Source organism: Miscanthus floridulus, chromosome 8 (genome assembly GCF_019320115.1).
Source record: "Miscanthus floridulus cultivar M001 chromosome 8, ASM1932011v1, whole genome shotgun sequence".
Lineage (NCBI taxonomy): Eukaryota > Viridiplantae > Streptophyta > Magnoliopsida > Poales > Poaceae > Miscanthus > Miscanthus floridulus.
The window spans coordinates 9462396-9488890 of record NC_089587.1 but is presented as its reverse complement, the minus strand read 5'-3'; the positions used below and the strand labels follow the sequence as shown (position 1 = coordinate 9488890).

Genomic DNA, 26495 nt, shown 5'->3' with positions numbered 1-26495 from the left:
CTCGCGCGCGCAACACGCGGGCCCTTCCTCTCTCCTGTTCCGCCGCTCCGGCTCCGCTTCCGCTTCCGCTCCCCCCCCCCCCCCCCCCCCCCCCCCCCCCCCCCCCCCCCCGGCTCAAGCCTCAAGGTGAGATTCCCCGCTCCCGTGCCAGCTGGATCGAACGATTCCTGCTGCTCCGTTTCGTCGTTGGTTATCCCGTTGTGGTCAATCGCCGTCCGCGGCTGTGCCGTTTTGTTTTTTGATAACCTTGGCTTGGCGTCGCTCGCAGGGAGATTTGGCTAGGGCAGCCGGGCAGGGCACGAACGAGACGGCCGTCAGGCATGCCGGGTGGGGATGACGTCCGCAAGGTCTCGCGCCAGGACATACAGCTTGTGAGCGCCCCCCGTGATCCCTCCCGCCCTCCTCTTCCATCTTGTTTTTTACTTGCTTTCCGGGGTTTTTTTGCTACATGTATATTTGGTTACCTGATAGGCTTGATGAGAAGTAAATGGGCTCGATTAGGGTTACAGATGATTGTGTTATTGCAATAGTTGCATGCCCTCGTTTGGGCTCTGCTTGCATGGTCATGTGCTAGTGCTGGGCCGGTCCCGGCTGGTCATGATTCATGAACACGGAGCCGGAGGGGAGGAGCATCAGAGCATGAGCAGGGGGTTGTATTTGTATGGGACAGAAACAGGGGGAGGAAAAGGCAAAGGTGGATGGAGTGGGGAATTTATGGATGCTGCTACTGTTTGGTATCTGTAATAATGATGTGTGTTAAAGGAGAAACTGTGCGCTTCTGTGTTGTCTTACGCAAAAGCAGAATGCGTACTTGGAAGTTCGATGAAGTTGAGTTATGTCATCTACTGAATTTTCACCGTAGTTGTCCTGTTGTCACATGCCCGTTTGCATTTTTTGGATGTCGGATCTTTCAGTTGAACTTTCAGTTTTCACTTAAGAAATTAATTTCTGGTGGGGGAACATGTAGCTGTGACTGCACAATCCTGTTGACCAAGTTGACTCGTTGTCAGTGTCCTATGTCTAACTTCTGCTTTCACTCTCGTTTTGCCTCTAGCATTATCACATACAGATATCTGCCTTATGGTTCCTGAAATGTGCCTGCATCCGTTTATCACATTCTGTGCACAATCAACAAATCCCACTGTATATGTTTTTTGTTCTCTCATCTGTGATTGAATTGTTTGTTCCTCATGGTAGGATTTTGTGCTAGTTTTCTTTTGCAGTGTGTACTAAAAGCAATAAGGCCTCATGGAAAAACTGTTTTACAGGTCCAGAATCTCATTGAACGTTGCCTTCAGCTATATATGAACCAGAAAGAAGTGGTGGACACCCTATCTTTCCAGGCAAAAATAGAACCTAGTTTCACTGAGCTTGGTAATTCTCTTCTATTACCATAAGTGACTTCCCTGTTCAATCAGCACTTAGCTTATTTCACAAGTTGATACAAGATTTCAATTTTTTAAATGATAACGCATCATGATCACAACACTGTGAGCTCTGCTATTGTAAATTCACTTATCATAAACTTCCCTTGAAATTGGAGGAACAATGGTTTATTGTATTAGAGTGGTGTATATGTTTTTTTGTTAAAGCTTGATTGCCGTGATGATGTCACACAGGAAACCCTTTTTTGTCCTAAATAATACTGTTTATTGGGACAAAAACTTAACTTGCTTAGTTCATATATTTTTATTTTTTGTTGATGAAATCTCAGAATGCATTGTTTTCCCATTTTTATTAGACCATCAATTTATCACCCCCAGTCTTTCTTGGGCAATTATGCATGATCTATAAACCAGAAACAAAATGATCATTTTGTATGTCCTCTGTGGACCTAGAATCATTGACTCAGCAGCAGCAAAATTGAGACCACCACTCAGCCAATTTCTGTTCTATAATCAATTCATCAACGTGCGGCTTTGCACTGTGCTCTAACTTTTTTTGTTTGGAAATGGGATGTTGTGAATGCCTTTCTGATTGGTGGAACTTTTCAAAGACATTAATTTCGTCCCGTCATTATAAGATAATAACTAGATGGTCTCTTTGGTTTGGCCGTTTGGGTTTATTTACTTGACTGTCATTCTTTTTCTCCAGTCTGGCAGAAACTCAACGAAGAGAATCGTGATTTTTTTAAGGCATACTATGTGAGGCTGATGCTTATGAATCAAATAGTGGCCTTCAATAAGCTCCTTGAGCAGCAGTATCAGATTATGACTAAAGATCATCCTTCTGGGATGCCTTCTATGCCTCCTACTGCTCCTAATGGCTCAAACTCTAACACATGTGAGCTTCTTTTCTTCAGCAGCTATACATCTGTACTAACTGACATAGTTACAATAATCTCTTTCAGCTAAAATGTAACCATGGAAGGAATAAGTTCTAATATTGTCCATTGTTGCCTGTCTCAGTGAACCAAAACGTGCCCTTTCTGCCAGACACTATCCCCAGTACTGCAATGCAAGATAACTTGTTGCGTAATGGAGGTTCTAGTAGTATAGTAAATGGTGCTCCATCCAATGACCAATTTATCTATGCTGGTAAAGTTGTTCATGGCCTTCCTGGTGGCATGGATGCTTCATCAAGCCTTCTAGCAGCACATAATTCGACTGTTGGGCAGTTTAATGGACACAATGGAACAACAATAAAGACAGAGTCTGGCTACTCGAGCAACTCAGATTTTGGATTCGGCAATGAGAACGTGTTCCTAGAGCAGTCAGTTGGAGATGTATCAGGTGGATCCTTTAGCAGCTCTGAGTTGAATGGACAACCGCTAGGCGATCCAATTTTGGACATGGATTCATCTTCGTATGGTTTCTTGAGCCAGATTCCTCGTAATTTCAGCTTTTCGGATTTGACAGAGGATTTCAGCCACAGCGCAGGTACTTCTATGCAATATTGCTGATCTATATATTTTTGGTTTTTTCGTTTCAACATTGCTGCTACTTTATATATTTATATTGTGTAATGCATACATAAAGCATCTTCTGTCTTTCATGTGCAGAAATATTAGAGAACTATGGTCGATCCCCTTTCATTCCTTCCGATGCAAATAACTTCCCAGAGTCTACCACTGGAGAACATACAGGTTAACCACTGCCCTTCCATCAACATTGCTCTTGATGCAGTACTGAAATGCTCAATTTATCTAATGGTTTCCTTGTTATCAACAGAAATAGGAAATAGGCGGCTAGATACAATATCTGAGGGTGTTCATTTTGAAGATTTTGGAAGTGATTAATAAACCTTTGATGGCACTGCACATGGTAATTTCGTAAACAATTTCATAGTTTTTGCAATTACAAGGAAGTAGATGTTGTTTGCTTCAATTTGCTTGTTTATTTTCCTCGGCTTGGCTTCGATTTGGTTGAGGTTGTGGCAGGTCATAGCAGTTTCCCTACTGTTCCTAACTTGTTTGGTCGTTTGTTCTTTATGTGCAGGTTGAGCGGTGATCCATTTGTACATACTATTTTGGGCAGAAAAATATCTACAATTGTGATCGTGGAACTAGCTGATTTGGTGGCAACTGCTTCTTCTGTGTTAGGTTTTGTGCTCTTAGAGGAGAAGCATGGATGGCTTCTTCGAAAGCTTATTAAGACCAAATAATCCGTATTGAAGGATGCCCCAAAAAATCCATCTTCTTTGTATCTTCTCTGAGGGTAATGTGGTAGCAAATGTATTTGTTCGGTTGAGTTATGATTAGCTATGGTGGAAGCTTTACGATAACGTCAAAGTTCTCCTTTTTGCCCCTGTTGCACAAGGTTATATCTGCAGTGTTTCTTGTTTGTCGCATTTCATGGTTCCGTTTTGGTTGCATTTCCTGCTTCAGATCATTACATATTTGCATGATCTATCACATTAATTAACTATTTGTATGATCTACGGTCATACTCTAATCCGCTTGTAAGTTTATCGCCCACCCAAGCATCATGTTGGCCCTTACTAAAACGAACGCAAAAGAATAACAGATCTGAAGATCAGTTTTACTAATCTGAAGTTGCATGTATACAAAAACTGGCGATTGGCAAAGAATTACATCCAGTTTGCAGCAGGGTAGGAAGCACTCAACATTCACCCCCTAAAAAAAAAAGTCTAGTTCTTGGGGATGTTCTTGCCGACGATCTTGGCTGGCGTGATGCGGAGGAGGTTCCCAGGCTTCCCGGGCACGGCGCCCTTGATCATGAGCACCCGGAGGTCGTTGTCGATCTTGACGATCTTGAGCTTCCTGATCTTGGTCTTGGTCCCACCCATCCTCCCGGGCATCTTCTTCCCCTTGTACACGCGCCCCGGAGTCGTCCCGGCTCCGATGGAACCCAGCTGCCGGTGGCTCTTGGAACCGTGCGTCATCAGCCCTCGCTTGAAGTTGTGCCTCTTGATGCCACCTGCCGATCAATGTCACAAGTAACCCGTCCGCGAAAGGATCAAGAACATTGCAGGGTAGGAGATTGAACATGGTAGGATAGGAGATTGCAAAAGTGGCGTTGCAATTGCAAATGCAAACCCTTGAAACTACAGCTACAGCCAAGGTTTGACAAGAACTGCCAGGCATACAGTTTTCAACTCATTGCAGTGCTGGCGAGCAAGGCAGAACAGTGGAATCGGCGCTGGAAGCCAAGAATTGTAAATGCTGCTAACTTCGTTCTCCAAGAAACGGAATGATACAGCCGGAGGATTGTGGATATAATTAGCAGAAATGTGGATAATTGGGGTTGCTAGCGCAAATGCAGTAATGGATGGAGGTGTGAGAATTGGTACCTTGGAACCCCTTGCCGATGGTGTTGCCGGAGACGTCGATGAGGTCGCCCTCCTTGAAGAGGTCGGCGAAGTCGAGCGGCTGGCCGGGCTCGAAGGCGTCGATGGCGGTGAGCCTGAACTCCTGCAGGTGCTTCAGCGGCGGGGCGCCGGCCTTGCCCAGGTGGCCCAGCTCCGGGCGGGTGAGCTTGTCCTCGCGCACGCCGTGGTACCCGACCTGGACGGCGTCGTACCCGTCCGTGGCGGCCGTCTTCACTTGCGTCAACACGTTGCCGCCCTCCCGGAACCCGACGACGGTCACCGGCACCGGCTTCCCCGTCTCCGGCTCGAAGTAGGTCATCATCCCCACCTTGGTCGCCATCACGCCCACCCCGGCCTCGTACGACGCGCGCACCGCCACGGACGCCCGCCGCCGCCCGACGCAGGCCGCCGCGCCGCTCCAGGGGACGACGGTGCCGCGGCGGCGCTGCGGGAGGAGAGAGGCCACTGCGCCGCCGACGCCCACGGCCGCCATGGCCATGCTTGCTTCGGGAGGGATTAGCAGAGGAGAGTGGCGCTCTCGTTCAATTTGACTGGGGGTTTTGCGGATGCGGATAGGGCGCTCTTGCTTGCGGCTAGGTCCCCTTATCCTAATGACGTCGTATGCTCGGAAGCGAGTCCACAAAAGACGCCTTCATTCAAAGAAAGCGCGTATGTATTTGCTAAGAATTTGTACGACTAGACCTATAGATGGCCAACGGGTCCGTGCCAGGCACGGCCCGAGGGGGTCGGGCCAGCACGGCACGCCGTGCTTCTCTGGTCGTGCCGAACTAGGCTTCGTGCCTGGCTAATGGCCCAGGCACGGCCTGTCGGGCCGCTTTTCGTGCCAGGCTGGCTCGAAAAGCACGCCACAGCCAACGGGCCGGGCTAGCCCGAGACCCACTGACCGTCGACAGAGAGAGGGAAGGGGAAGCAGGAGAGGTGGCGGCGACCGCCGGTGTGCTGGCCGCCGAGGAATGGAGCTGCTCGAGGTCGACCACCGCGCTCGTCGCCGTCGCGCTCGAAGCTGCCGCCGCTGGATCAGACGCTCGAAGCCGCCGCCGCTGGATCAGACGCTCGAAGCCGACGCCGCCGCTAGATTCGACGCTAGAAGCCGGCGCCACCACTGGAAGCCGACGCGGGCGATGCGGCTGCATGAGGGAGGGCATGGAGAAGGCGGCCGGTGGTGTAAGGCCGCGAGCAGGAGGAAGAGGCGAGGAGGTGAGCGCGACCGAGCGGGAGGGCCGAGAGGCAAGCGCGACCGTGACTCTGCAAGTCGCGAGATAGAGCGAGAGGGAGTGCGGCGGGGCTACGAGGGTGGGGTCGTGGGAGGGGGAAATGAGAGCGGCGGGGGTTAGGGATTAGAGTGGGCTCTTACTCTTAGCAGGCCGTGGGGGGAAGTTGGGCCGCTACCGGGCCTGCCATTGTAGGCTGGGTCGTGTCGGGCTGGCACATCGTGCCTGGGGTAAGGCCCAAGCATGGCCTGCTACCCCGGGTCGTGCTCATGTCGGGCCAAAATTACGGGCTTCGTGTCGGGCCATCGTGCCGTGGACTGCATGGACATCTATAGCTAGACCTCCAACGGGCATATATAGTTGGGAATTGCTAGCACCCGAATGTCCGGACAGACGTCCACGTCCGGCACCCCGTTTCCCGCGCTTGCACACCGGTGCGCCCACGTGGGGCTCGCGCCGCCCACCCGACCTACAACACGTGGGGACTGCTCGTGCCTCATATGCTTTCCACACGCATGCAGGCAGGGACATTCTATGCACACTCGGCGGTGTCCCAACAAATGCATCAGGCGACTACGACAAATTGTCCTATTGCAACACGTGCAACACTAGATCTACTTTTGCAATATCCAGATAAAACACTTGCAACATACGTTCAAAACAGTTGAAACACTTGCAACATACGTCTGATTGCAAAACACCCGAAAACACTTGAAAGCCACTGCAAGCTCATGCAACATCTAGATCTACTTTTGCAACATATAGATAAAACACTTGCAACATATGTATGAAACACCTGAGACTCTTGAAACATACGGTTTGCTACATACATGTTATGCAACATCCACATATACATCTACAATGTCCAGATAAAATACTTGAAACATACGTCTGAAACAACTGAAACACTTGAAACATATACTTGCAACATGCGTATATAGTCATTGCAGCATAGGCAATATTCAGATGAAACACTTAAAAACATACTTCTGAAACACCTAAAAACACTTAAAACACGGCGGCGGCGGCGGCCACGGTGAAAGCCCTAGTTTGGTTTTGACTAATTGATGAAACCTAAGTACTAACCTTTGTCATGAGTGTCATGTGAGCAAGGTTGGTACATACAGAGTGATGGAGCAAGGTGATGAAGTCCATGGAGGTGAAGATGGACATGTGATGATGATGATCAAGCTCTGACTTGAAAAAGAAGAAAGAGAAAAACAAAAACTAAGTGTTGATCAAGGCAAAAGTATCAAATAGGTTTTTGTTTTGGCACTCAAGAGACCATAGAGGGTGTGAGGGTGTTAGGATCGATAGCCGTACTATAAAGAGGGAAAAATTTTGGCTAAGCGGTTATCGAGTGCCACTAGATGACATGATTCTTGCATATGCATTAGGAACCTAGTGTGCTAACAATTAACCCTTGAAAATGCTTGGAAAAATGCTAACACACGAGCACACAAATCACACACTTTGTGGTTAGCATCTTGGAAGCAAGGGTGAAGAGTTTGAGGAGATAGAAAAAGAAAAGGAGGCGAGGGTGCCTGATCGGACGTTGGTCTCTCCTTGACCAGACGCGTCCGGTGGCAAACCCTAAGTGGCACAACACTTGGCTGAGAGGGCCAAGTTGGGATCGGATGCTGGCGTAGAGTTCGGTCACTCGGTCCAGAGAGGGCACGGTTCGGCTCGTCGATTGGACGGTGGAGGCAAGCTACGATCGGACGTGTAGGGGGTGTGTTAGGTCGCAAGTGACGTATGCTGACGTAGCCTTCGTGATCAAGCATAATGAGGACCAGACACTGGGCGCGTCAGGTCATTGGCGACCAGACGCGTCCGGTCCTGAAAATCTTTCTCGGGATGCTCTCTGCATAAAATCGGCCTCGACTGAACCCTGAGTGACCAAGCGTCCGATCATTGCACAGGCGAGTCCGATCATAACTCAATCGCACAAGTGACTGTTACTTGACCGTTGAGATCTAATGCATGACGGTCAAAGGGGCGACACATGGTGGGGCCATTGGCCGATCGGACTCGGCTAACCGGACGCTGGGGTGCGTCCGGTCGTGCCTGCGTAGGGCAATGGCTCTATTCGTTTGAGGGGGTCTATAAATAGATCTTGGCTGGCTTGGGGCTCACTCTCTTGGCACTTTGACCTACTTGACATTCTTGTGAGCCTAAGCAAACAACTCTCACTCATCTCCTCCATTGATTCATCATCATAGTGAGATTGAGAGTGATTCCTAGTGTATTTGCTTGAGTGATTGCATCTAGTGGCACTTGGGGATCGTTGTGGCTACGGAATTCTTGTTACTCTTGGTGGTTGCCGTCACCTAGATGGCTTGGAGCAGTGGAGGAGCATTAGCACAAGTTGGTGATTGTTTGTGGCCATCTCCCGGTGATTATGAGGGTTTTTGTACCTTCCGCGGTGGTGCGCCGAAAGGTAACTCTAGTGGATTACTCATGTCATTGAGTTACCTCACTTGTGGGTAGGTTCTTGCGGCGTCAAGTGTTGGCTATGTGTGTGATACCTATTAGCCACCGAACCACCGAGTGTTGGTCGACACAACAGGGACTAGCGTGCTAGCAAGCATGTGAACCTCAGGAGAAAAATATTATGTCAATTGTGATTGAAATTCTCCCGATGATTCATTGACATTCATAGTGATTGGTTCATCTCCCTTGCCACAGCGGTATAATCAACCTTCACACTCTCTTGTATTTACTTTGTTTACTTTCTTGCCTAGTCAAGCTCTTTAGTGTAGTTAGTCTTGAGATCTTGTTAGTTTGGTTAGTGAAGCTTTTTAGTTAGTCTTTGAGAGCTCACTAACTTAGAGAGTAGTGACATAGCCTTGTGTGTGCCTAGAGGTCATAACAACTAGAATTGTTGTTATAGGTGGCTTGCAACCCTTGTAGAACTAGAGCAAAATTTCTTTACGCCATTTAGTGTACTAACTACTTACTCTAGTATATTTGTAGAGAATTTTTATAGACTATTCATCTCCTTCTAGCTATTTAGGACCTTTCACACGGCCTACCTAGTGAGAAACTGTGGTAGCCAGCAAGCGGCGCTCAGGTGCCATGGAGAGGGAGGATGGCGGTAGGCAAACGGCTGGGCATGGTAAAGAACGCCGCGCCGGAGCAGTTGCCGTGGACCACGCTGCGTCGCTCGAAGAACTCACCAATGAGTGGTGAATGGCGGTTGGGAGATAGGAAGGCAAGCGACAGCGCTCAAGCGTGGTGCAGCACACCGCCGTGTTTTGGCCGCTGGTAGCGCGTGTCGCAGTGTAGCACGCTGTGGCGGTGCAGGCACGACAATGATTCAAGAGTGGGTTCGAGTGAATAGACGCGGGCGCAGCAGAAAGGTCCTAATAGCTAGAGGGGGTGAATAACCTATTAAAAATTTCTACAACAACACTTAGCAAACCGGTTAGATAAATATGAGGTGAAGCGAGTGTTGCGCTAGCCTTCTAAAAATGCAAGCCACCTATCATAATTCTAGTTTACATAGTCTCTATCCACACAGTGGCTATGTCCCTACACTAAGTTAGTGTGCTCTCAAAGGCTAACTAAAAAGCCACACTAACCAAACTACAAGCTCTCACGACTAGCTACACTAAAGAGCTTGACAACTAGTTTGCAGTAATGTAAAGAAAAAGTGAGCAAGATGGTTATACCGCCGAGTCGATGAATGAACCAATCAATCATAAGAATAAATATCAATCACCTCGGAATCAAATGATGACACAATATTTTTTTACCGAGGTTCACTTGCTTGCCAGCAAGCTAGTCCTTATTATGGCGATTCACTCACTTGGAGGTTCACGAGCTGATTGGCATCACCCGCCAAACCCTCAATAGGGTGCCGCACAACCAACACAAGATGAGGATCACACAAGCCACGATCAATTTATTAGAGTACCTTTTGGCTCTCCGCCAGGAAAAGGTCAAGAACCCCTCACAATCACCACGATCGGAACCGGAGTCAACCACCAACCTCCGCTCGACGATCCTCGCTGCTCCAAGCCATCTAGGTGGTGGCAACCACCAAGAGTAACAAGCGAATCCCATAGCGAAACACGAACAACAAGTGCCTCTAAATGCAAACACTCAAGCAATGCACTTAGATTCTCTCTCAATCTCACAAAGATAATGAATGAATGATGGAGATGAGTGGGAGGACTTTGACTAAGCTCACAAGGTTGCTATATCAATGCAAATGGCCAAGAGAGTGAGCTAAAGCTGGCCAAACGATATTTATAGACATCCCCAAATAATAGAGCCGTTGGCTCAATTATTGGACTGACTGCATGATGACTGGACGCACCGATCGTGTGCACCAGACGCACCTAGTCACCTAAGTCCGGTTGCTGCCAGTTCGCCATGTGTCCCATTCAAACGAAGTAGCCGTTGTTGCCATGAGTACAACACTCAACTATGACCAGATGTGTCCGGTGTGGATGACCAGACGCAAGACGGGCAGCGTCCGGTTGAGTCCAGAGAGCTCCTAGAGCCGCTCTGGGCCGATCGGACGCGTCTGGTGACACCGAACTGGACGTAGGAGACTCAGCATCCGGTCGAGTCCAGAGAGCTCCCAGAGCTGCTCTAGGCCGACCGAATGCGTCCGATCACACCGGACCGGACGCTCCTAGAGTCCGATCAATTATAGCGCTAAAACCTGAGAGTTGCTGGTTCACACCGGACTCTGAACAGTAACTTCTCAGCGTCCGATCACTCCTCTAAGCCAGAGTCCGGTCATTAATACCGAACGCGTTCGGTCGCCATATCAGAGGTGTCCGGTCACTCTGTGACCAGCACGACTGAAAGCTCTAGTTTAGTTTTGGTGAATTGATAAAACCCTATATGCTAACCTAGTTTATCAAGTGATCATGAGATAGGTAGCACATTCCAAGTGGTGAAGCAAATGAAGATCATGACATGAAGATGGCGATGCTATGGTGATGATCAAGTGCTTGGAATTGAAAAGAAGAAAGAGAAAAATAAAAGGCTCAAGGCAAAGGTATAAATTGTAGGAGCCATTTTGTTTTGGTGATCGAGACACTTAGTGAGTGTGATCACATTTAGGATCGATAGTCGTACTATTAAGAGGGGTGAAACTCGTATCAAAATACGGTTGTCAAAATGCCACTAGATGCTCTAACTCATTGCATATGCATTTAGGATCTAGTGGAGTGCTAACACCCTTGAAAATATTTGTGAAAATATGCTAACACATGTGCACAAGGTGATACACTTGGTGGTTAGCATATTTGAGTAAGGGTAAGAAACTTCACCGGCAGAGTGTTCGACGGTGCCACCGGTGCCCTATACAGAAAAGACGGAGGTCACTGTAATTGATCGAACACTGATCTCGGAAGGACCGACGCGTCCGGTCAGTAGAAGTAGCGAAGACGCTGGCGTCGATCTCTGACCGAACACTGGATCACTTAGTGATTGGACACTGGAGGGCTGCATCCAGTCCCACTGACATGGCAGTACACAGAGGAGACGCCGAGTGACCGGACGCTGGGAGAGTCCGGTCGAGCATGACCGGACGCGTCCGGTTGTGATTTCTCGTTTTCGGATGCTTACTGGAAACGACCGGACGTTGAGGTCCAGCGTCCGGTCACTTCGCAGCAGCGCGTTCGGTCATCACTTGACCGTTGGGATCGAACGCTCAGTATTTAAAGAGAGAGGACATGTGGCGTGCATCGTACGACCGGACGCTGAGGTCCAGCGTCCAGTCAATCTGACCGGAGCGTCCGGTCACCCTGTGTTGTGCCCAGTGAAAGGGTACAACGGCTCTATTTTGTGGGGGCTTCTATTTAAGCCCCAAGGCCGGCTCTAACTCACTCCCTTGGCCATTTGGATTGACATAGCAACCTTGTGTGCTTAGCCAAAGCCTTTCCACTCATCTCCATCATTGATTGACCATCTTTGTGAGATTGGGAGAGAATTCAAGTGCATTGCTTGAGTGTTTGCATCTAAAGACACTTGGTGTTCGTGTTTCGCTGCGGGATTCGCTTGTTACTCTTGGTGGTTTGCCGCCACCTATATGGCTTGGAGCGGCGAGGATCGTCGAGCGGAGGTTGGTGATTGTCTCCGGCTCCGATCGTGGTGATTGTGAGGGGTTCTTGACCTTTTTCCCGGCGGAGAGCCAAAAGGTACTCTAGTGAATTGCTCGTGGCTTGTGTGATCCTCATCTTGTGTTGGTTGTGCGGCACCCTATTGAGGGTTTGGCATGTGATGCCAATTAGCGCGTGAACCTCTAAGTGAGTGAATCGCCACAACGAGGAGTAGCTTGCCGGCAAGCAAGTGAACCTCGGTAAAAAATCATTGTATTCATTATTTGATTCCGAGGTGATTGGTCTTCATTGGTCGTGACGTTCCATTTGGAGAAGCAACTGAGGGATCTTGGTCGCGATCATAGGGTGTGGACAATGGATTTTCTCGGGCAGGGGATGTCGCTCCCGGGTGAAGACCCTTCTCCTAGTAGCATCGCGAGTGGAGAGGCGTTTTGGGGGTTTGGACAAGATTCACAGCCTTGGGTAGAGGAGCTGGTGTATTCTGTGGATTTATGGCAAAACCAAGTTCAACATTTCATTGAGGAGGTACTCCTTGATTTCATAATTGTATCTTGCAATGTTTGTTTTGCTAAAATGTCATCCATGTTTAGTTTGAAAACCTTAGCATGCCTCTTGGAAACTCCTCATAGGCTTGTTGATAATTTTTCGTTATTCATAAATATCTGAAATTGGAACATTGTTTGAACGCCTTCATTTTTGTGTTGACAAATTGCTCGAAACTAACACTGATGACCAACATAAGTAATTCATATTTTACTGCTACTAGGAATGGAGTAATCGTCTTATTTATTTAATTTTATTTATTTATTCATTCAGGTTGTTCTGTTCAAAATTGCATACAGAAGGTTTAACTTTTGTGTATGCTCACCATCGTAGATGGATGGTTTAGCTATCTATGCCTTGGTACTGCAGGGAAACTAATAAAAGCTTGCCCATACATATGATCATATATATTCACCATGAGATTTATAAAAGGGTTAAGTCCAATTTACACCCTCCAACTTGCAGCAAAGTTCGGATTTCAACCTCGAACTTCAAAACCGGACAACTTTGGTCCTCCAACTCTCAAAAAAGTTCAACTTTCAACCTTTGCGGTTTTGCGGGTGAACAGTAACTTTTGATATTTTTGGGAGCGCTAAAATTTTATATTATTTTTTCGAGCATCTTAACGTCTTCAAATAAAAAAACTCAAAACTACAAAGTTGTAGATCTCATCGAGGTCTACAATTTACATATAAAAATTATCTTCATCCGACATCGTATTAAAGGGTTTTCTATTTTTTGAAATTTGAGTCTCATTACGCGATAAAATATGGTGCTGAAATTTTATATTATTTTTTCGAGCATCTTACTGTCCTCAAATAAAAAAACTCAAAACTACAAAGTTGTAGATCTCATCGAGGTCTACAATTTATATATAAAAATTATCTTCATCCGACATCGTATTGAAGAGTTTTCTATTTTTTGAAATTTGAGTCTCATCACGCAACAAAATTGTTTCACGCGTGATGAGACTCAAATTTAAAAAAATAGAAAACCCTTCAATACGATGTCGGATGAAGATAATTGTTATATGTAAATTGTAGACCTCGATGAGATCTACAACTTTGTAGTTTTGAGTTTTTTCATTTGAGGACAGTAAGATGCTCGAAAAAATAATATAAAATTTCAGCACCATATTTTATCACGTGATGAGACTCAAATTTCAAAAAATAGAAAACCCTTCAATACGATGTCGGATGAAGATAATTTTTATATGTAAATTGTAGAGCTCGATGATATCTACAACTTTGTAGTTTTGAGTTTTTTCATTTGAAGACGTTAAGATGCTCGAAAAAATAATATAAAATTTTGGCGCTCCCGAAAATATCAAAAGTTACTGTTTACCCGCAAAACCGCACAGAAGGTTGAAAGTTGAACTTTTTCGAGAGTTGGAGGGCCAAAGTTGTCCGGTTTTGAAGTTCGAGGTTGAAATCCGAACTTTGCTGCAAGTTGGAGGGTATAAATTGGACTTAACCCTTTATAAAATGTATCTTGTAAGCTAAGTTTATAGTTCATTTCCAGGTTATCCGTGAACCAGTTTATATTGTGGGGAACTCTCTTGGAGGTTTCGTTGCTCTGTATTTTGCCGCATCCAGTCCACACCTTGTAAAAGGTGTCACATTGCTTAATGCAACACCATTTTGGGGATTCTTTCCTAACCCTGCTACATCTCCCCGACTGTCAAAGATTTTCCCATGGGCTGGGACATTTTCTCTTCCATCATTTGTGAGGAAACTTACTGAAGCAGTGTAAGTGTTGTTTATTAGTTATGGAGAACATATTCGATTACTAAAATCATACTTTCGCACTGAGGTGAACTAATAGTTTCTGATGTTCTGTCTTCGCTATATTGAGCACTTTTTACTTTTTATGATATTTACTTATTTCATAAGACACTATATGTGTAGATTTTATGATTTAGTTTACTTATTTCTCTTGAATAGTTGCATTATTGAAATTTTAGAAATAGACTAGTGTGCAAAAGTAAATGTCTAATGCGTGTGTCATTTAAAGTTGTGAATTATCCACACATTGGATTCTATAAACTAAGTGGAGTGTAATTTCCTCTGTATGTAGTTGGCAAAAGATAAGTGACCCAAAAAGTATTCAAGACATACTCAAACAAGTATATGCTGACCACTCAACAAATGTGGACAAAGTATTCTCTCATATTGTGGAGATAACACAACACCCAGCAGCTGCTGCATCATTTGCCTCCATTATGTTTGCTCCAAGGGGTCAGATATCCTTCCAAGAGGCAATCTCTAGGTGAATTAGACAATCTAAAAGATCAAGTGAAACTTTACATAATAAATGCGATTTTACATTCTAATACTCATCATTTGTAGGTGCCAAAGCCAAGGCGTTCCTCTATCTCTCATGTATGGAAGAGAAGATCCTTGGATTAGACCTTTTTGGGGCATCAAAGTCAAACAGCAGGTTCCCGAAGCACCTTATTATGAAATTAGTCCTGCCAGTCATTGTCCTCACGATGAGGTCCCTGAAGTAAGGATTGCTCTTTGTTTATAAATTTCAGCTCTCCTTTTGGCCTTAATATGCCATATTCCAATTGGTAATTCTTAATAATGGGTTTTGGAAATACTTTTGTCTTACAAATATTTCTCTGCAAGTCAATAAACAATACGAGTCAGGGGTCCTCATCGAAGTAAATGACACAAACTAGCTGTTCTGTTGGACAGCATGTTGTAAGGGTATATGTGTATCGAATGCAATCCTCCTACAAGGTGCATGGTATTAACCCATTGATTAGGAAATGAGCTGCATTAGTAAGTTCTGCAAGTGGGAAAAACTGTCTCTTTTAAGAGAAGTTGTTGGAGTTATTGCACAGCAATAATGCTATGTGCAGGACATGGAAAACTGCAAGGAATTTCTATTAGTATATAGTGTATCTGACTAAGATTTAGAATTTTCTTCTAATGTAACAAATTTAGAAGAAACCCATTGATTAACATGTTACCTGAACAGGACTCTGCTGGTTTGAACTTTGTAAATATCGCAGCCATTAATGACTTGTGTCTAAGTTTGGAATCTTAAATGTGTCTATGCAATAAAAATGGAAAATCAACAGGTGTAAATATTACCTCGGAAGAGTATTGCAGAAGTTTGTTTTTTTTTTCCTTGCAAACAGTTAAAGGCTTTGCTTTTAGTCTTTTACACTACTCAAATAGCAATTACCGCAATAATGTAAATGGGGAAAAGTAAGAGGAGTTTTACGGTATCCTATACTAATGATGGGAGGTACTAGTATGCATTAGATCTACTGTTCAAGCGCATATACTCTTATGAAGTAAGTAAATACCAGTACAATGGGTCTCATGTGTTGTAGTACTTATTTGTCCGGTTGCGCATTCAACAAGTATAACAATGCCTTAAAAGGAGTATGAGACAAGGAGCTCTTCTTATTCATCTGTAGCAGCCGTGTACAATGGGTAGCCTCTAAGAAGCTCCATACTTGTAGCGACAACATAACTCTATGCAGCTCATTGTCTTCAATAATTCAATCCACAGCTTCACCCCAGTTTTGCAAAATATTTTTACTCTTTGATCCTTTGGTCGCTGGCTAATGAGTTCATGAGAGGGCAGAGCTACTTCAAGCTTTCAGTATTTTTCATACTTGCATATTTGAACCCCAAAATGTTCCTATTTTTGGAGTGTATACTTAAATAATTAATCTTCTGAAAATGGTCCAGGATTATTTAGTTGATCATGGTAGCTTATATCTATCAGATCTGTAATAATTTTCCTGGTCATCAGGTTATAAACTACTTGCTCCGAGGGTGGTTGAAGAACCTCGAGTCTGAGGGTTCAATCGACCTGCCATTTTTAGAAGAACCCAGTTATGCTGAGCATGGTGTATCCAGGGAACTGGAGTTCGTCAGAGAAGGATCAAGGAAATCAGTTAGTGTGCGGCTCTATGGTACCAAAATTTCCTTATGGAGCCAAATAAGCTCATTCTTGAACACACATGTGCCCAACTCACGGGTAGTTTTGAGATAATCCATCCTTACATCTCCAATAGATCTTACTCTTAGAAGCTTTGATTCAAATATTGTATTTATTACTTTATTAAATTGGCCAGGTCATCTATTTGTAAACAGACAGTGTCTTCAGAATTTCTAGTGCATGTAAATAGTGGCACTACAGTGGTAGTTTCAAAATTTATCCTGATTCATATCCTGTCAAGATATGCTTGAAGTTCTGTTCATAACTACAAGGAAACATTTCATCTATGTACATGTACTTACTCAACAAAATGATACAAATTGAGCGTGGGTAGTCGTCAGATCCTACAAGACGACGTGCTATTGTTTCATTTCATCCTTTTAACCTCAGGCTTCTATGTTAGAATTTTCTGGGTTTTTTCTCAGGTTATTTGCTTGTTTGTGGCTGTTTTCGGGGGCCGTCTCCATGAGAAATGTTTTGAAAAATCTTTAAATTAAAATTTGCTACTAGGTACTGAGAATCACCCATAGTGCTAGCTGCTTTTCAAATTCTTTTTTGAGCTACTATAACGAATTTATGGTTACCAATTTAAAGTTGCCAGGAGGTACTGAGAATCACCCATAGTGCTAGCTGCTTTTCAAATACGTTTTTGAGAATTTGTGGTTACCGAGTGTTTCAGGGTCAAGGATTTTTGAACTATTTTGTTTGGCGACTATCAAGCTTTTGACCTTGTATGTAAAATATTGGATGTGTAGGAAGCTGAAAAGGCGTTGCGAATTTGAAAGAGGCTTTCACTCTAAATATTGCAGCTTCACCTCTTACTCTTAGTATAAGAGGCTTTCAAAGGATGCCGTTTTCCAGTAGTGTTTGTATTTTTGTTTTCTAATGAGATGTGTGGGAAGCTGAAAAAGCATTGCGAATTTGAAAGAATATGAAGTGAAACCCCGATTGGACTAGGAGCCTACCTCCATGGGCCATGCTAGCGCCAGGACATTCGGACACACGAGCGCATCCGGACGCCCTTGCACCTGCGTGCTTCGTGCCCGCGCCTGCTGCTGCGCGTGCTAGTTTGCTACGGCCAGAGAGTGTTACTGCTGCTCCGCCAGCCTGCGTGCTTTCGTGCCCGCGCCTGCTGCTGCGCGTGCTAGTTTGCTGCGCCCAGAGCGTGTTGTTGCTGCTCCGCCTCCTGTCCGCGTGCTTCGCGCCTCGCGTCTACTGCCACTGTACCTGCACGGGAGAGCATATGTGTGGGGTCCATTCAGCTGTATGCAAGAGAGAGAGTGGGAGCACAACGCGCGTGCCATGTTGACCTTGACTGCATGCTCCACCGTAAGGGACCAAGCCTAGTGGTGTAAGGGGCGTCTAGTTCTGCGTATGTTGGGTGTTGGCCTACATGCACACGTAGGCACTATGACCAGGGAGTGCTAAACCATTTGGGCACTGACCACCCATTGCGTGCACATCCGATTATTGGAGCTGGCCCGCATTACAGAGATAGGCAGCGCTGGATGGGTGCGTGCCCGCGAGTCAGAGCGCGTGGCGAGCAACACCTGCTGCAACATACTGAAACAAGGTGAAACAATTGAAATATACGTTTGCAACACATGTGTATAACCACTGCAGCATATAACAATATCTGGATAAAACACTTGCAACATACGTCTGTAATGGGTGAAACATTTGGAACACACTACAACATATGTAACATACAGATGAAACAGTTGAAACATTAACACACTTGTAACATACATGCGTAGCCACTGCGACATATGCAACATACAGATGAAACACTTGCAACATACGTTTAAAAACAGTTGAAATATTTGAAATATATATTTGCAACACACATATATAGCCATTGCAACATATGCAACACCTTTGCAACATCCAGATGAAACATATACAGCATACATCTAAAACGTCTGAAACATACTGTTGCAACATGTGCTCATCTACTTGGTGTCGCTCAATAAAGATTGACGCGGGCACAAGGAAGCACGGCGCGAGGCGCGGACGACACGAGGTGCAGGGCACACGTGGCGTGAGGCGGGACCGGTGCAACCATGCGCGTTGCAGGGGCGCACGCACGTGAGGCGGGAGGCGCAGGGTGTGCGGCGTGAGACGGTCCCGTCCCCGTCCTGTTTGGAGCATTACCGATATCCATAAAGCAGCTCTGGATCCTTCCTCCCAGCTAACAAAAGATAAATCATATAAGTCACAAATAATACTGCAACTAAAAATGTATTACTGTTTTTTAGCGGTGGTTAAGTTACTTGCTTGAAGATACATAAGTAGATTAACAAAGAGGACAATAACGTATTGTCGCATATCATTTTGAGACTATGAAAAGTAAGATCCTCAATGATCAGATCCAAGCATTCGTTTTGTGAGTTTGCTTTCTTTTCATCATTGATCGCAAAAAGGATCACAATTGGGTAGTGCATTTTTGTTTGCGAGGATGTTAATGTATCTATCAATCCAAAAACAAAATGTTTTGTAAAGATATTGTCAAGTGTACCACAAGACACGGATTCCGCTTCGCCACCATTTCACGATCTTCTTATCTTAACTAAACGCCCTAGATCAGCCACTAAAGTTGGATGATGCCATACCAAGCTAATTTGGTATGGTTATACGAACAGTCTCCTGAATCAGAGTATATGACGTTGTACTGTGGGTAATTTTGATTTGAAGTTGGCTGTTTGTTAGGCCAGTCTCGTGCTCTGCTCTTGTTCTCTAATAAAATACCCTTTTATTCGATTTTCGAAGTGCGTGTTAATACAGAATCATATAGAAAAAAAAAAACTCAGCGCAAGGCCCTGCCTCCGTCCGATCTGATAAGCCGCCGAATTTCCCCACCGTTGGAGCGCCGCCCGCCCGCCCACCTCCCGTTCTAAAACCCTAGATCTCCCTCCCCTTGTCCCCCAAACCCGACCCCGCCGCCGCCTCAGTCGCCGGAGGAGGAGGGGCGCCTCGCCGCCGCCATGTATCTCTACAGCCTGACGCTGCAGCGCGCGACGGGCGCGGTGTGCGCCGTCATCGGCAGCTTCAGCGGGCGGGACTCGAAGAAGTCGGCCTTCACGCAGGAGATCGCCGTGGCCCGGGGCAGCACCCTCGACCTCCTCCGCCCGGACCCGGAGACGGGCCGCCTCCGCACGCTCCTCTCCGTCGACGTCTTCGGCGCCATCCGCTCGCTCGCGCAGTTCCGCCTCACCGGCGCCAACAAGGACTACCTCGTCGTCGGCTCCGACTCGGGCCGCCTCGTCATCCTCGAGTACTCCCCCGACCGCAACCGCCTCGACAAGGTCCACCAGGAGACCTTCGGCAAGTCGGGCTGCCGCCGCATCGTCCCCGGCCAGCTCCTCGCCGTCGACCCCAAGGGCCGCGCGCTCTGCATCGCCGCGCTCGAGAAGCAGAAGCTCGTCTACGTCCTCAACCGCGACGCCGCCGCGCGCCTCACCATCTCGTCCCCGCTCGAGGCGCACAAGTCCAACACCCTCACCTTCGCCCTCGCCGCGCTCGACTGCGGGTTCGACAACCCCGTCTTCGCCGCCATCGAGCTCGAGTACGCCGATTCTGACCGCGACCCGACGGGGCAGGCCGCCAACCAGGCGCAGAAGCTCCTCACCTTCTACGAGCTTGACCTGGGGCTCAACCATGTCTCCCGCAAGGTCTCTGAGCCGATTGATAATGGCGCCAATCTTCTCGTGACTGTCCCTGGTGGTGGTGACGGTCCGAGCGGGGTTCTCGTGTGCTGTGACAATTTCGTGCTGTACCGGAACCAGGGTCACCCAGAGATTCGTGCTGTGATTCCACGCCGTGCTGACCTCCCTGCTGAGCGCGGCGTCCTCATTGTTGCTGCCGCCACACACAAACAAAAGAGTATGTTCTTCTTCCTGCTACAGACTGAGTATGGTGACATCTTCAAGGTTGACCTTGACCATAGTGGGGATACTGTTAGTGAGCTCAGGATCAAATACTTTGACACCATACCAGTGACATCAGCTGTCTGTGTGCTGCGATCTGGTTTCCTCTTTGCTGCTTCTGAGTTTGGCAACCATGCACTTTACCAGTTCCGTGATATTGGTAGAGATGCGGATGTCGAGTCCTCTTCTGCAACACTGATGGAGACAGAGGAGGGATTCCAGCCAGTTTTCTTTCAGCCAAGGGCACTGAAGAACCTCATGCGCATAGATGAGATTGAGAGCCTCATGCCAGTCATGGACATGCGTGTCGCGAATTTATTTGACGAGGAAACACCCCAGTTGTTCACTGCCTGTGGCCGTGGTCCACGCTCCACACTGCGCATCCTGAGGCCTGGCCTTGCTATCAGTGAGATGGCCCGATCAATGCTCCCTGCCGAGCCTATTGCTGTGTGGACTGTCAAGAAGAACATCAATGACATGTTTGATGCTTACATTGTTGTGTCCTTTACTAATGTAACACTTGTGCTCTCTATTGGTGAGACCATTGAAGAAGTCAGTGACAGCCAGTTCCTGGACACCACGCACTCCCTTGCAGTCACGCTCCTTGGTGAGGACTCTCTAATGCAGGTCCACCCAAATGGCATCCGGCACATCAGGGAGGATGGTCGTGTCAATGAGTGGAGGACGCCTGGAAAGAAAACTATTACAAAGGTTGGATCAAACCGTCTCCAGGTGGTAATCGCTCTTAGTGGTGGAGAGCTCATCTATTTTGAGATGGACATGACTGGTCAGCTCATGGAGGTGGAGAAGCAGGACATGTCTGGTGATGTTGCGTGCCTGGCCATTGCGCCGGTCCCTGAGGGGAGGCAAAGGTCAAGATTTCTTGCTGTAGGATCCTATGATAACACCATCCGTATCCTCTCACTGGACCCTGACGATTGCCTGCAGCCTCTAAGTGTCCAGAGTGTATCATCGGCACCGGAGTCACTTTTATTCTTGGAGGTCCAGGCCTCTATTGGTGGTGAGGATGGTGCAGACTATCCAGCCAATCTTTTCCTCAATGCTGGTTTGCAGAATGGTGTACTTTTCCGGACCAACGTCGACATGGTTACGGGTCAGCTATCAGACACACGTTCTCGATTCCTTGGCCTGAGACCTCCAAAGCTATTCCCTTGTATAGTTAGCCACAGGCAAGCAATGCTCTGCCTGTCCAGCCGTCCTTGGCTGGGTTATATACATCAAGGCCATTTTCTCTTGACACCATTGTCCTGTGATACGCTCGAATCTGCAGCATCATTTTCTTCTGATCAGTGCTCAGAAGGTGTAGTTGCTGTTGCGGGAGATGCCCTACGTATTTTCACCATTGAGCGCCTGGGGGAGACTTTCAATGAGACGGCTATCCCTCTACGCTACACCCCAAGGAAGTTTGTGATTCTACCAAAGAAAAAATATATTGCTGTCATTGAGAGTGATAAGGGTGCGTTCAGCGCAGAAGAGCGAGAAGCTGCTAAGAAAGAGTGCCTTGAGGCTTCTGGTGCAGCGGAGAATGGAAATGCAAATAATGGTGATCCAATGGAGAATGGTGATGGTCAAGAAGATGGTGCTGAGGAGGGTAACACGTTTCCTGATGAACAATATGGTTATCCAAAGGCTGAATCTGAGAGGTGGGTTTCCTGCATTAGGATCCTTGATCCAAGGAGTAGGGACACAACCTGTCTGCTGGAATTGCAGGAAAATGAGGCTGCTGTCAGTATTTGCACTGTGAATTTCCATGATAAGGAGCACGGAACTCTACTGGCTGTTGGCACTGCCAAGGGATTGCAGTTCTGGCCAAGGAGGACCCTTGCTGGTGGATTCATTCACGTATATAAGTTTGTGGACGAAGGGAGGTCACTTGAACTTCTACACAAGACACAAGTGGAGGAAGTACCTCTTGCGTTGTGCCAATTCCAGGGACGATTACTTGCAGGTGTTGGTTCAGTGCTCAGACTATATGATCTGGGGAAGAGAAAGTTGCTCAGAAAATGTGAAAACAAGCTTTTTCCGAGGACAATAGTGTCTATTCATACCTACCGTGATAGGATCTATGTTGGTGATATGCAAGAGGTACGCTCTCAATCTTCGTTCTGTTCTGCTGAATTCCCTTGATTGTCAGTTCTTTCACATGGATGTGCTTTCTAAGGTTGACAACATGTTATAGTTGTCAACCCCTTAGACCTAGTTATGGCGTTCACAGTGATTTCATTTGAAGTATGTGACACAGCTTTTCTATTTAATTAGATTTAACAGCATATGATTTGTTCAATTTACTAGTGTAGGAGCTCGAAGCGAATTGTTTGACATACTTGAATCGTGTAGAATACTGTATATATAACATGTATCTGTATCTCCTAGGGTATTTTTCATATTTTTTTCCTTTGTGTTTTCTGATATTTTGTTGTACGATTGCCTCTATTATTGATTGACTGGGTTCCTTATGACCATTGTTCAGCTTATGCAATAGCATGTCATTCACCAGATTCCCCTTGGCTTCCTTCCTTTATTTCTGATATACTTTCTGTATGGTGCCATTTTCTTTTGCAGTCATTTCACTATTGCAAGTACAGACGAGATGAAAACCAACTCTATATATTTGCTGATGACAGTGTTCCCAGATGGCTTACAGCAGCACAACACATAGATTTTGACACTATGGCTGGAGCAGATAAGTTTGGGAATATATATTTTGCTCGTCTTCCTCAGGATATCTCAGATGAGATTGAAGAAGACCCAACTGGAGGCAAGATTAAATGGGAGCAAGGGAAGTTAAATGGTGCCCCTAACAAAGTTGAGGAGATTGTGCAGTTTCATGTCGGTGATGTTGTAACATGTTTGCAGAAAGCCTCTTTGATTCCTGGTGGAGGTGAATGTCTTATTTATGGGACTGTGATGGGCAGTGTGGGAGCACTGCTTGCATTCACCTCCAGGGAAGATGTTGACTTCTTCTCTCACTTGGAGATGCATCTCCGCCAGGAGCATCCACCATTATGTGGAAGAGATCACATGGCTTACAGATCTGCTTATTTTCCAGTGAAGGTAAAATGTTCCTTGCATTGGATTTGTGAACCAGGCAATATATATACTCTGATTCTACTATTCTATAATGTCACCAAGTGTATTATGTTAGCATGAGAAAAGACTGATCTAGCATTCTTGTGGCAGCCTTGCACAAATAGTTAGTTGTGCTCTTGACTTTGTAGCAGTCTAACCTTGAAAAACCATTGGAACCCAGTGCATGGGTACACTGCACACATATAGAATAGCACCATAAATTTAGCAAATGGAAAATTCATTTCCACTAGACTTGGTATAAACTCGCATGTCATATTGAGTAACTTGATGAAGTCTTATGAGCCCCTCTAGCATGGCATTGACGTTCTTGGTTTGCGATTAATGCATATATATTTAAGTTATATTCGGATTGTTCACTTCCTGTAGTTGCAGTGAATTAGAGTCCAGTGGTTCTACTTAATGTCATGACAACACAGGTCTTCACTGCCTGCACTGAACTTGACTTTTGTCAGCCAGTTAATTTCTTGTAGGAAAAAGTCTACTTAACCCCCCCACCTATCAACCATGGTCTACTTCACCCCCCAAACTATAAAACCGTCTATTTTACCCCCTGAACTTTTCAAAACCGTCTATTTTACCCCTTGGGTGGTTTTCGACGGTGGTTTGCTACAGTAACGGTGGTTTGCTACGCTACTTGTGGTTTCACTTTTTTCTTTTTTTATTTATTTTCACTGAATCTTTGAAAAATCATAAAATGGAAAATCCAATTTTGTTGGACTCCACATGATTAGATCTACATAGTTAACATATAATGTGGTATGCTTTAGTACAAAGGTTTTGCTGTACCTTTAGATTAATTGGAAAATCTAATTTTGTCTGTAATTAATTGGAATTTATCTATAACTAAGTTATACATGGTCCAATGAGTACAAAATTTTTACTATAGTTCAAGCATACAATAATTAGCCTATCATAAAAATTTCACCATAATTGGACCACAGAAGCTGCAGCTATGAATTGTTCCAATTAATTATAGACAAAATTGGATTTTCCAATTAATCTAAAACTACAACAAAAATTTTATACTAAAGCATATCATATTATATGTTCATTGTGTAGATCTACTCATGTGGAGTCCAACAAAATTAGATTTTCTATTTTATAATTTTTCTGTGATTTACTATGATTTTTTAAAGATTCACCAGAAATAAATAAAAAAGAAAAAGACAAAACCACCATCACTATAGCAAAACCACCGTTACTGTAGCAAAACCACCGTCGAAAACCGCCAGGGGGGTAAAATAGACGGTTTCATAGTTTGGGGTGTGAAGTAGACCATGGTTAATAGGTGGTGGGGGGGGGGTGTTTAAGTAGACTTTTTCGTTTTAGATTTGATCTAAGTCAAGCAATTTTAACTTTGACCACTCATAGCTGGAAATGTAAATAGGTTTACAACAGAAGGTTGATGCTACTAGATTCATCATGAAAAGTAATTTCACAATATATAGTATCTCTGTTGAAATTTGTTTTCATAGAAATTGCCAGTCAAAGTTTCACCTTGTGGAGTGTAGACTATCAATGCCATAAATGACTTACATTTGGAATCAGTTGGAGTTTATGAAAACCATGCTGATGTGGGTTGCTGCTCATTCACATTAGCCCATGACTTCAATTTATTTGTTTGTTGTTACAGCTGAACTGCAAATGCAGTTTGAAACATGCTGTTACTGATGTGATGTCTGTTACAGGATGTGATAGATGGTGATCTCTGCGAGCAGTACCCCTCCCTCCCAGCTGATATGCAGAGGAAGATTGCTGATGAGCTGGACAGAACTCCTGGTGAGATCCTGAAGAAGCTAGAAGACATCAGGAACAAAATCATCTAAGCCCACGGCTTAGTGTGAAGGAACTGGGCAGGGAAATGCAACTGTCCGGTGCTCTTTGCTTCAAGGCTGTATCCAGTTCGAGCGGTTGGGCAGCACTTCAAGATGTGACGCAGCGTTCAACAAGTTTGGAGCACGTTGATCTGTACAATCTTTCCTGATGCTAACTGGTCCATGGTCCAGTCCGCGTTTTATAGCTGAGATAGAGCATGTACGGCACCAGAATGGTATTTTTGTACCTCGCAGAAGTGATTTAGCTGATGTCATTGACTGTTTGTTACTTGCCTTGATGTAATTGAGTGAAGTTATTCCTGTTGGATATTCGTGCAGTAGGCGGTGGCTACCTTGGTAATGTACCATAGATTTTTGAAGTGTAGATGCTTGCTGTCGTTACTTTTTCAGATTGTTCAGCTGATGGAAATCCTCAATTGCCGCATCTGCTCGGTTCATGCGTTACAATCAGAACATATCATTTACATATATAGAGCATTCTTAAACTCATGCACACAAATGTTCATGGTTCCAGATGCAAAGCAACGTAGGTTCGCAATACTGGAGCCGATCATCATTGACAGCAAAATGACGTGTGTGAGCAGGCGCTAGGATTTTTTGCCAGTAGCCGGTGCATGTAACCTGAATTCCTGTAGAAAACAAGAGCCACAACAGCCAGTGTCTTACCAAAAGTGAATTTTCGTTCTGGTGATTTATGAAATAGGGCATAGGTTGTGGTGATTTATCTAGTTCTGTATTTCTGTTCAGGAGAGGCAGTAAGCTGAAGCTTTCTCCTTGTGAGCGTCGCTCTTTACCAGTGAGGATGGATCACTGCATACTTCACCTCTAATAAAGCTTCTTCTCTCTGTCACTGTAGACGTGTAAAGCCCAATACACTGAATCAGAGAGCACAGGCAACTATATCTTACGTAGAGAGCACAGGCAATTATACCTCAGGACGGAGGGGGTAACCTCTAGAGTTGTCAAAAAAAAAAAGTCGACCCGTGGGGATAGACAGCTTCGGACATTGTGTTTAAGAAGAAGACCTTCTCA

The 26495-nt window shown here is 45.6% G+C and overlaps 4 protein-coding genes across 4 annotated transcripts; 3 read left to right on the top strand and 1 right to left on the bottom strand.

The window, feature by feature from the left end:
• The first annotated feature begins 176 nt into the window (after nucleotides 1-176).
• LOC136475665 (uncharacterized) lies at nucleotides 177-3789 on the top strand. The gene is made up of 7 exons (XM_066473245.1): nucleotides 177-371; nucleotides 1269-1374; nucleotides 2095-2283; nucleotides 2409-2879; nucleotides 3002-3085; nucleotides 3171-3263; nucleotides 3438-3789. Exons 1-6 carry the CDS (start codon nucleotides 321-323, stop codon nucleotides 3236-3238), a joined length of 969 nt encoding a protein of 322 aa, XP_066329342.1. The 5' UTR covers nucleotides 177-320; the 3' UTR covers nucleotides 3239-3263; nucleotides 3438-3789.
• Nucleotides 3790-3964: 175 nt separating this feature from the next.
• On the bottom strand, nucleotides 3965-5369 carry LOC136475666 (large ribosomal subunit protein uL3c-like). Its single transcript, XM_066473246.1, has 2 exons — nucleotides 4753-5369; nucleotides 3965-4379 (listed from the first exon to the last, which is right to left on the bottom strand). Exons 1-2 carry the CDS (start codon nucleotides 5267-5269, stop codon nucleotides 4090-4092), a joined length of 807 nt encoding a protein of 268 aa, XP_066329343.1. The 5' UTR covers nucleotides 5270-5369; the 3' UTR covers nucleotides 3965-4089.
• A 375-nt stretch (nucleotides 5370-5744) lies between these two features.
• Nucleotides 5745-16864, top strand: LOC136468533 (pheophytinase, chloroplastic-like). The gene is made up of 6 exons (XM_066467070.1): nucleotides 5745-6120; nucleotides 12360-12610; nucleotides 14150-14376; nucleotides 14705-14896; nucleotides 14977-15133; nucleotides 16403-16864. Exons 1-6 carry the CDS (start codon nucleotides 5745-5747, stop codon nucleotides 16643-16645), a joined length of 1446 nt encoding a protein of 481 aa, XP_066323167.1. The 3' UTR covers nucleotides 16646-16864.
• A 2587-nt stretch (nucleotides 16865-19451) lies between these two features.
• LOC136475662 (spliceosome-associated protein 130 A-like) lies at nucleotides 19452-25848 on the top strand. Its single transcript, XM_066473241.1, has 3 exons — nucleotides 19452-22623; nucleotides 23101-23592; nucleotides 25317-25848. The coding sequence occupies exons 1-3, from the start codon at nucleotides 19576-19578 to the stop codon at nucleotides 25452-25454; spliced, it is 3678 nt and encodes a 1225-aa protein (XP_066329338.1). The 5' UTR covers nucleotides 19452-19575; the 3' UTR covers nucleotides 25455-25848.
• Nucleotides 25849-26495: the final 647 nt, after the last annotated feature.